Here is a 10,382-nt window from a genome sequence, read left to right as displayed (position 1 = left end):
GCACCGGAGGGGGGACAGTCAGGGAGCCATCAGGTGTGTCTGGCTGAAGCCTCCCCCCTCCCCCCGGCCCTGGCTGCCCCGGGGGCGCACAGAGTGCGCAGGGTGCCCGCGGGCGGGGGGGGAGGCAGGGAGGCAGGGACCCCGGCCTCCTCCCCTCTGCTTTTGCTGCAATCTCATTGTCATTCCGCTCTTGCCTCTTGATGTCACCCTCCTCCCTTTCTGCCGCGCAGCCGGGGGCGGCGGCAAGGGGGAGGGAGAGGGGCGGGGGAGCTGGGGGAGGGGCGGGGGAAGGACCCGCCAGAGCCGGGCCCTCAGCGCTCAGCCCCGGATGCATGACTTCATTCTTCCGCCTGGGTTTCCTTTATGATGTAGGGCTGCCCTAGCCTCTCTGCACACACCGCTCCGCAAGCTGCAGCGCTCCGCACTCCCTCGCCAGCCCGCCAGCCCGCTCGGACCCCTACGTCGGCTCCGCCGCCGGATCGCTCTCCCCGGCCACCCCGCAGGACCCACGCAGCTGCCACCATGTCCGAGGTTCTCCCCTACAGCGAGGAGAAGGTGGCCCGCTACGGCACCGACTCCGAAGTCAGCGAGATCTCCTTCAGCTGCCGGCTGCAGGACACCAACTCCTTCTTCGGGGGCAACCAGGCCAAGAGGCCCCCCAAGCTGGGGCAGATCGGCAGGGCCAAGAGAGGTAAGCGCCCCCTGAGAGACCCCCGCCGCCTCTCCATCCGGATCCGCAGTGGGGAGGGGTCGCTCAGACTCGGGGAAGGGGAAGGGAGACGGCTCCCCCCTCGGCAAATACTGGGGCTCAGCTGCCGCCTGCCCCACCCCATCCAGACGGACTCGGCTTAATCCCCGATGGAGGGTCGCGCCCCCTCCCCCGACGCGTTCCCCTGGAGGGATCAGAGCGGGTCCCTCGGGGGGCCGGGCTCTGTCATCGCACCTGCCAGCGAGCGACTCCTGCCAGACCCCAAAGGCTTTGCCCCAGTACCCCACCTCCTAGGCGCCGGGCTGGCTTGCTGCACTGCTCCTGCTGCCCTCCTCCCCACGCAGGGCTCCCCTTTGTCCGCGACATCCGGCTCCAGTGTCCCCGCGGGGGTCTTCCCCCTCCCCCAGCCGCATTCACCGCCAGCCTCTCCCGCTCCTGCCGCTGCCTGCGGTCATTCTGAGTCACCTTAGCTCACTGCGCCCAGGCTGCGAGCTGGAGAGGCAGAGGGCTCGTTCCGGGAGCCATTTTCCGGGAGCGGATTTTTCTAGCAGATGTTGGCTTGTGGCGGGAGGGGGGAGAGCACGGGGGGAGGGGGGGGGCAAATCCTGCTAGCCCCAGCCAAGCTCCTCGAGAGGGTATATCTGCCAGCTAGCCTGGCAAGAGCCTGACTGTGTGCTTGTCCCCCTGCAGTGGTGATCGAAGATGATAGAATAGACGAGGTGCTGAAGGGGATGACAGACAAGTCGCCTTCTGGGGTATAAGTCGGCAGAGGAGGCGCCTGCACTGAGCTGCAGACTCTGATCACTGATTTTAAGCACTTTTGGCCGTGCATGTTTGTTGGACTGTGGTCAACGAGGAAAGCAAAGGAAGGAGATGAGGCTGCTGGCGACACCTTCCACTCCCAACCCAGACCCCAGCCCGAGGCGGTAGCGGATGGGGCCATCTCACCCTCCTCAGCATCCAGCCGAGAGCAAAGGGACAAAGGGACCTGGCCACCCATCCCTGTCCAGATTTCCAGGGCGTGAAGCCCACCCCGGAGATGCCCGTCTTTTTCTGCACCATCTCCTGCCCTCACTCCCCCCACCCTTCTGGAGCACCCTGCAGAATAGAGGAGCCAGCTGCTAGGGAGCTATCCATTCCAGCGCCCTCCCGGGGAGCCGTCCTTTCCAGGGCCCTCTCTGGAGCTGTCCATTTCAGCACCACGTCCGGCGCCTTTCCGGGGAGTTGTCCATTCCAGCGCCACTTCCAAGCCCTCCGGGAGCTGTTCATTTCAGCACCACTCCTAGCGCCCTACGGGAGCTGTCCATTCCAGCACCACTTCCAGCGCCCTCCGGGAGCTGTCCATTCCAGCACCCCTCCCAGGGAGCTGTCCAGACCAGCACCCACTCCCCTCCTATTCCTGTCTCCCCAGCTCCCCTTTCATCAAGCCACGATGCCAAGGTGCTGTTCCCCTGAGAGCGCGGAGCCCTTAGGATCGCCTAGCGCTCTCATCTCAAAGAGGGCTCCTGTAGCGATGCACTTTACACCTTTCTCCGTCTCTCGCCAAGTGGCTGTGTAACTAACACCTACATAGACACACACCTCTCTAGTTGTAGCAGGCTCATTGTGTATGCGATCATCCCTTTCTGTATTTCAGACCCACACCCATGCTCTAATGCATCCATCCATTCCCACACCTCATCCCTATCCAGTTTGCAAAATACCAGCAGATCGGAAGCAAATCCAAAGCCAGCAGTGCTGAATGGAAGGCAGAGGTTCCGACACAGATGGACTATAATATAAAAGACAGTGATCATTTTGCTGTCAAGAGACATTTTTGCTCCATCTTTTTTGCATGAGCTTCCTGGTCCTGGTGCCACATCTTGGTGCCACTAGTCATCCCACTATGGCACGCTTCTTTTTAACAGAACTCCTCATATTTGTATTTTTATATCCGAATCTTTGTTAAAATGATCTGCTAATGTCTAATGTTGAGATACTGCATCAAAGATTGTTCATATTTTTTCCATAAGAAAGAAAAAAAATGTATAGAATGAAATTTAAATGGTTGGTTCTCTTAATTCTATATATCAGTATTGGACAGGACTTCTTGAATGTGGTTAGGGTTTTGCACACATCAAAGCATCAGTAACAAAAAACAAAACAAATGTATCTATGAATCTTATACTGTGATCAATGGCTTTGTTGACGGACCATGTAGAAACATAATGACTTTAGAAGATCTTATTGCACTGGTTACGAATGTTGTTTGGATAACTCGCTGGTTATTTGATGCCTCTTTCTTGGGGGATGTTCCGAGTTGGTGTTTTTAATTTTGTACTTTGATTTAATTTAATTTTTAAAAAGCTTATTCTGGTCTGATGTGCATGAGAAACTATCATCTTTTCAATAATATACTGTGTCATTTTATGAAGACAACAAAGCAAAAAAAAAGTCATGCCATTCTAAGAATGACCCATTGTAAATTTTAATGCCATTTTCACTGTATTGGTGAACAAAACTCAATGAATAAATACATACATGTACCAAATGGAGGCAGTCAGCCCTGGGTTTCTTCCCTAGCAAGGTGTTTGTAATGGGACTTGATCCAAACCACACTGAACTGAATAGAGAATCTCCCAGTATAGTCAATGGATTAGGACTGTTGAGGAAATGGTTGAGAGATTATTAAAGGGCTTCTATCATATTCTCCAGGAAATCACAGCCCTCAGAGAACCACACTGTGTCACAGACATTTTTGCTGCAGTTGCCACCTCCCTTTCTGGGTTGACTTGCTGCATTACTTAGGGTTCTGGAAACAGGGTGTTAAACCCCTAATTCAGGGATGCTGCTGGGTTCCAGAGGGTCACGCTCCAAGTCTGTGCAGGTTTCCTGGGAGGGAGGGAATCAGGTGACCTAGTTTTTGCTGAAGACAGAAATAGAAATAAGGCTGCTGAGAGGCTTGTGGCTGTTAAATATTTTACTGGGGCCTCTCGGAGGAGCTGCCCTTATCCTGAAGGGCAGGGAGGACCTATGCAGCAGGGAGCTGGAGCAGCAGGTTAGTCCCAGAGGCACCCAGTGTTGCTTTCCATCTCAATTCCAGAGTCAGGCAAGCATACCACAGAGACAGGCCCTGTCAGCCATGACCACTACTGAAGCATTCACACCACCTGCGAAAAGCGGATGCAGTCCCTATAAGGCCCCAGCTGTGAAGTCAGATCCCTGTGGATGGGCCCACATGCTAAGAAACCCTGGGTAGATTCATCGACTTTAAAGTCAGAAGGGACCATCATGCTCATCTAGACTAGACCTCCTGTACACTGTAGTTCACAGAACCCCACGCATTGAGCCTGTAACAGTCCCATAACCTCTGTCCGAATTGCCAACATTCTCAAATCTTGATTTAAAAAGAATCCAGGTTATAGAGAATCCCCCGTTGACTCTAGTTCAAACCTCCCAGTGACCTGTGCCCTACACTGCAACAGAAAGTGAGCCCCCCCCCCCCCCCGCCCCTGAGTCTCTGCCAATCTGACCTGTGGAATACAGAAGACGAAAAGCCCGGCACCCTTTCCCAAGCCCTTCAGATTGACCTAAGCCCCTTAAAAGGGGAGATCAAAGCCTCCCACAGGCTATGAATTTCTGGGGAATTTCCTTTACACCACTGGGAAATGCACTCAGCAATTCAAGTGCCGAGGAAAAGATGTTTGTTTACCTTTCTGAGCTCCCCCCCCCACCTCACACACCCTCCACACACACACTGGGGCCAATCTCTCCCTCTCTCTTCTGTTACATTATTAAACTGTCATTCCCATGGATTGCTTTTTAAAGAAACCTTGTTTTTTCTGAGTAAGGCTGAATTCTGATCAAATTCAGACACAACAGCTACAAGCAATGAGCCACCCTGAAAACACACTGAACCAGAGATACGACCCAATGCACTCGAAAAACACAGTGGCAGAGACCCTGGCACACACAGAGAGAACCACATGCATGCAGCCTTTCACACAGGCAGGCTGACAGACACACACATGCAAAGTGCAGGCACTCCGGCTCCCAGCTGCATACATACATGCTCAACATACAGAGACACAAAGGTACTCATATCCACATACAAACAGAGCCACATGCATACATGTACACGGCACTAACGGCATTGGGACACCCACCCATTATGAGATAAACACCCACCCACATGCACACCCTGTGTCTGACCAGGCTGTATTCACATGGATTAGCACTAATATGAACAAACACCCATTCCCACAATGCTCTGTACCTAAGGGGTGTCTCAGGGTCTGAGCCCCCTGCAGTTAAGTGCCTCTGAAGCTGCACCAGTGCCTGTCTCTCTGCTGGAAAGGAAATCCTGTGGCTACAGGGTCAATGGTAGAACACGGGTGCCTACAGCTCTTGCCCTTGCTGGTACCTGTCCCCAGCTCTCTGACCACTCCTGTCTGAGTCCCCTGAGCATCAGGAGATGTGAATCTGCCGAGGTGCTGGATTCTTAGCACCTGTTGGAGTCTCTCAGGGGCCCGTTTTCCATTCAGCAGCCAGATCCCCTTCTAGAGGTCACTACCGGCTCGGCTTGGCAGGTGCCTGCTTCTCCCCGGGACTCCAGCATGTCTCTGCCACCTGCCTACAGAGGTCACAGGAGCACGGAGCAGGGCACAGAAACAGGCCCTTTCAGCCGGGACTGCTCCTGAAACATTCACACCACCAGCGAAAAGTGGATGCAGCCCCGGGAAGGCCCCAGCTGTCAGGTCAGATCCCTGTGAGTGGGCCTTATGTGCTGACTCCAGTCCTGACCGACTGCATCACCCCAAGCTAATGGGCTGTTTCCACTAAAAGCACTCAAGTGGTGACCACAGCCAATAGCAAAGCCCTTGCCTGCACCCAAAGCACTGGTGCTCTGGTCTCTCCCTGGCTCTCCATCTCTCCCAGCCGTGCTTTGCATAAGCTCATAGTCGATGGCACGAAGGCGGACATCAGGGGTGACCAAACCTACAGGCCCTCCGAGCTGCAGACAATAATCTACAGACGTAAAAGCACCGGGTGCATCTGTCAGGTCTTGGGACTTCTGTTCTGTGGTTGTGCAGTGGAGCTGTGGGCTTCAGCCCCAGGCAGGTGCCTCCCACGGGGAGGGAGCCCTCCCTCAGCAGTATGAGAAAGTCAGAACCAGGCAGCAAATGGTTCAGGTGTCCCCACTGCAAACGATTCCGCCCTCCAATGTAATCACAAAGCATTGCTGGAAAATCAGCTTCTTCTCATAGTCCCAGGCAGTTTCCTTTTATCGTTTCCATCCATGTGTGGAATACATTTTGTTATGTGCACCGGGGCACATGTGAATGTGCACCACCAATATCAACAAAAAACAGCTGGGGGCGCTCTCCCGAGTGGCTGCACAAGCACCCAGCTCACAGGAACACTGGTCCTGGATTGTGGCCATTCCCAAATTTGAACCTGTGGGACAAGGGAACGGAGCTGCCCCTGCCATCCAAGGTCAGGCCAGGAAGAACTAGTACAGCCACAAGACTGTTCTGACTCAGCCCAGCTGGTCTGGCAAAGCAGCAAAGCCCAGTCCCAAGAGGATTACGGCAAGGGGAGGAGGTAGCTCCTCTGTGCTCCAGTGCAATCTGATAGCAGTCACCCCAGGAATGCCTGTGTAAACATGGCACAGCCCAGAGCAGTACCCGGGAGAAGGAACCAGAGCCGTACTGTGCAGCTGATTTGTCAGGGGTTGCCATGCCACAGAGGGGTGTTGATCGATGCTATTGACTTGGCTCAGACCTCCGGCTGTTTCCATGGGCTGTCCAGCCAGGCTGTCTCATGGTGCTGGAGCTGACCGTGAGGCTGGGCTCAACTCAAACGCTGGGCTAGCAGGATGAAGAGACTCCCCTCTAGAGACTGCCCAGAGCTGTGAAGGGGAAGCTGACTGCAATAAATGGGGCACTCACCTGCCTTCCTGAGAGAAGACCCAACCTCTCCCCGCCCCATCACAAGCCAAAGGCAAGGGGAGAAGGCCAACCCCCCACCTTCCAACGCCCATCCTGCCCCAGGCTCCGGCACCCGCCGACAGTCCCCTTTCCTGTGTCTCCTCTCTGTCCCCACAGTGACCTTTTAGCTATGGGGGTGGGGTGGGCAGAGGGGCTTAAAGCACAGTCCATGGTCACATCAGACTAACGCAAGGACCAGACCACAGTCTGGCAAAGTGACCAAGTTTGGGATTAAGTCACTGTGCAAATGGGCATGTCTGATCAGGCCACCTGTAAACCCAGTCCCCACCACCACCCCTGCCAAATCTATGCCGAAAGCATCCCCCAGGGCACTTTCCCAGATCCTGCGGGACCCATGCTGCACACAAGACTCTCTTCCCCAGGAGTCATGTCATAGAAACCTGCCTCCCGCCTCACATCAAAAAGGAGGAAACAAACCAGGGTCTCCCCTCCCAGGAAGGCCGCCAGCAGCTGCCAGGCACAACATGGCTACTTCAGGGCTGCAGTTGTGAGGTGCTGCTGCTAAATTTAAAGGGCCAGTGCCCAAATGGCACACTGGGGAAAAAAGTTTCTATTGGATTGCAGCTGTGCCGAGATGGAATAGGCCAGGAAGATGCTGCACCTGGGTCTGGGGATGGCATGGCACTGTGCGGATCCCTGTTTTACCACATCCTGGGGTTGTTTCTCCAGCTAGCCCTATCGCTGAGCTGAGTATAGCCTGGCAAGGCCCAAGTATGTGGCTTCTTGTCCCCCTGTGAGGCTAGAAACGGTCTCTTCTTCATTCCAGCACCGAGTGCCATGTAAATGCCATCACCTGTCTGGTGAGTATGGCTTGATGACCATTTAGTGGTGTGGGTACCGCACCCCTCGGCTGGCTGAGCTGGTGGGACCATGGTGAGCAGGATGCTGGCACCAGCATCATGTCCAGGCATGTGACACGGCAGGCACCTAGCTGTATCTCCCACCAGTAGGCTCCAGTTCACAGGTCTATCTGCAAAGGGCCTGTTCTCACTCAACAGCTGGCCCTTTGGACGTCGCCTGCCCAGCTGGCCATGTAGTTCTGACTCCCCGGCAGTAGTTCTGATTCCTTGCATGGGGATATAGGCCTCTGGTGACAAGTGGCAGCTCCAAAGAAGGGCAAAGCCGTCCCTGAGCCCTGCTCTTGCCTGAAGGAAGCAGCCAGAATATGCATCTGCACTTGCACCGCCAGGCCCACCGCCCCGCTGGGGCTGGCTGGCCCCCCATGCTGCAGAGGAGTTCTGGAGCACAGGTGTGCCGGAGAGGCAGGCGTCCCAGCCAGCAGAAACTCAGAGTTTGGGCGGGCTCAGGTGCTATTCGCGATTTCACAAGTTGCTATTTTGGCCTGTTCTCCGCAGCCTGCGTTCTCTCGCCCGACACATTCAGTGTTACTCTAGTTCCCACCCACCCACAGATCCCTCCCGAAGAGCCAGAACACAGATCAGCGGCAGCAACACCCGGCAGTGGGAGGGCCAGGTGGTGGCAGGAACAGGGACATTTGCCAAATGCTGGAGCCCAAGGAGGTGTAGTGCCAGCTCCTCTGTCTGTCTTCGCCCTCGTTCCCCCGGGAATGCAGAGGGACCATTCTGTCGAATCAGTGAAAGCCTCTTGAATTGCTTTCTTCAACGCTCTTATTTTTGCTTTTGCAATGCACTTAGTGCTGGGACACAGTCCCGCTTGGATCACGCTCTGGATTTGCCCACGGACTAGCTCACTGGGGCAGGGGCTCGTCCTCATGTACGTACAGCACCAAGCACAAAGGGCCCCCGAGCCCAGATCGGGACCTGCTGATGCTACCAAAATACAAACAACAGAGGCTGCATCAGTGTAAATTTACCCGCATTGCTTCACTCCTGTGCTTGGACATGGGGCTCCCAGTGCTAGAGGGCAGCTGGCGCTGAATGGCTCATAGAGCTGAAGGCTAGAAAGGACCATTAAAATGCCCTCGTCCCATGGGCTATGTCTAGACTGCAGGCTTCTTTCGAAAGAGGCTCTTTCGAAAGCATCTTTCGAAAGAGCCTCTTTCGAAAGAGAGCGTCTAGACTGCATGGAGAAATTTCGAAAAAGCGGCTTGCTTTTTCGAAAGAAAGCATCCAGTGAGTCTGGATGCTCTCTTTTGAAGAAGCCCTATTTACATTGAAGAACGCCTTCTTTCGAAAGAGAAACTTTCGAAAGAAGGCGTTCTTCCTCGTGAAATGAGGTTTACCGCCATCGAAAGAAAAGCCGCGTTCTTTCGAATTAATTTCGAAAGAACGCGGCTTGAGTCTGGACGCAGGGGAAGTTTTTTCGAAAAAAGGCTACTTTTTTCGAAAAAAACCCTGAGTCTGGACACAGCCATGGTGTCCAACAGGCTAGCCACTAGCCACATGTGGCTATTTGGCCGGTGGTGTGTGGCTAGTCCACTATAGTGGCTACTGCTTCAGAACTGGTTGGCCACCACGGCTCTAGTCTGACCTTCCACATAACACAGGCCAGAACATTTCATGTTTACCCTGTTGGGGATGTAAAATCCTGGTTCGGTGGTTAAACAGTTAAACAAAGCATTTAGCCGCAGAGAACAGAGTTCAAAATGGCCACCCATAAAGGGGCAGGCGCCTTTTTTTTTTTTTTTTGTCTCAACAAAAAAAAAATCCTTGGTGTTCTTCATTAAAAAAAATCATTGTTTGGTGTTCCTCAGTCTTAAAAAGTTTAAGAAATACTGGTTTAACCAGTTAACCGAAGCGGGGGCCTGCTCCCGCCCATGGTGCAATTGGCTCAGCTAAGCTGGGGCAGCCCCAGAGCAGCCCCCTGTGGGTTAAGCAGTGACCCAGGTAAGCATGCTAGCAAGGGGTATGCTTACCGCTTAACGGGTTAATCCTTTACATGCCTAGTAACAATAAAGGATTGCACCCAGCATGAGGCACAAGCCCATGACCCTAAGCTTCCTCATACTCTTCTGAGAGAGCTAGGGTACTCACTGAGTCCTAGGGTTCACTGAGGATACAGCTGAGGACACTGTACACTAGACTATTAGCCTCATGGGAGTTCTCTATGGAGACAGCCCTTCCCTTGGAACTGCACCGAGATCCCCAAATTACCCCCGTTCAACTTGCAAGAGCAAATTGGGGGCCACCAAGAAAAATGGTCCGTTCCCCCCGAACCTTCTCCCTGGCTCGCCCTGTGACCCTGCCCATTCCACAAACCTGCCAGACCACATGGGAGAGAATCACCTAATTAACTTCCTCCACTCCCAAAGTGGCAGCTGAAAAGTGAAGAGCCTTTTCCACCCATTCTCTGCACACAGCGATATCTAGGTCAGGAGCAACATTAAAGATTTCATGCACACAAATTTTATGCAGAGCTAATATAAACACTGGGAAACATAATAGTTTTTCTCAGACACATGTGGGCGGAGAGGCACTCGGAGCCAATCTGGTGCGGCAGCTCCAACTCAGAGGCTGCAGCATCGCAAAGGAGCGGAAAAGGTGTGCGCGCCAGGGACCAGCCCGATGACTAACAAGGAGAGCGCTGACATTTACAAGCTCCCACATACATGTGGCAAGTGATTCTGCTGTGCAGATCGGGCCAAAGGCAACAGGTCTCCTTGGCCAGCCCCTATCAGCCGAGGGAGAGCAACACAAGGGTGAAGAAAGCCGACTCCACAGCAAGCTAAGGTGGCAGGAGGGGGCTCTCTGGGGAGATCCTGG

At 54.1% G+C, this 10,382-nt stretch overlaps 1 protein-coding gene across 1 annotated transcript; it reads left to right on the top strand.

Moving 5' to 3' along the window:
• Positions 1-289: 289 nt before the first annotated feature.
• Positions 290-3,239, top strand: CAMK2N2 (calcium/calmodulin dependent protein kinase II inhibitor 2). Its single transcript, XM_075938113.2, has 2 exons — positions 290-691; positions 1,400-3,239. The coding sequence occupies exons 1-2, from the start codon at positions 523-525 to the stop codon at positions 1,468-1,470; spliced, it is 240 nt and encodes a 79-aa protein (XP_075794228.1). The 5' UTR covers positions 290-522; the 3' UTR covers positions 1,471-3,239.
• The last annotated feature ends 7,143 nt before the right edge of the window (positions 3,240-10,382 follow it).

This window comes from Pelodiscus sinensis, chromosome 10 (assembly GCF_052426305.1).
Source record: "Pelodiscus sinensis isolate ZL-2025 chromosome 10, ASM5242630v1, whole genome shotgun sequence".
Taxonomy (NCBI): Eukaryota; Metazoa; Chordata; order Testudines; family Trionychidae; genus Pelodiscus; species Pelodiscus sinensis.
Note: the sequence above shows the minus strand (reverse complement) of the source record. Positions and strands in the feature narration are given on the sequence as shown.

Bases quoted from the DNA above. Each gene is read 5' to 3' on its own strand.
- CAMK2N2 (XM_075938113.2), top strand. From the start codon at position 523: ATGTCCGAGGTTCTCCCCTACAGCGAGGAGAAGGTGGCCCGCTACGGC. The intron at 692-1,399 runs GTAAGCGCCCCC...GTCCCCCTGCAG, and splicing joins GATCGGCAGGGCCAAGAGAG to TGGTGATCGAAGATGATAGA.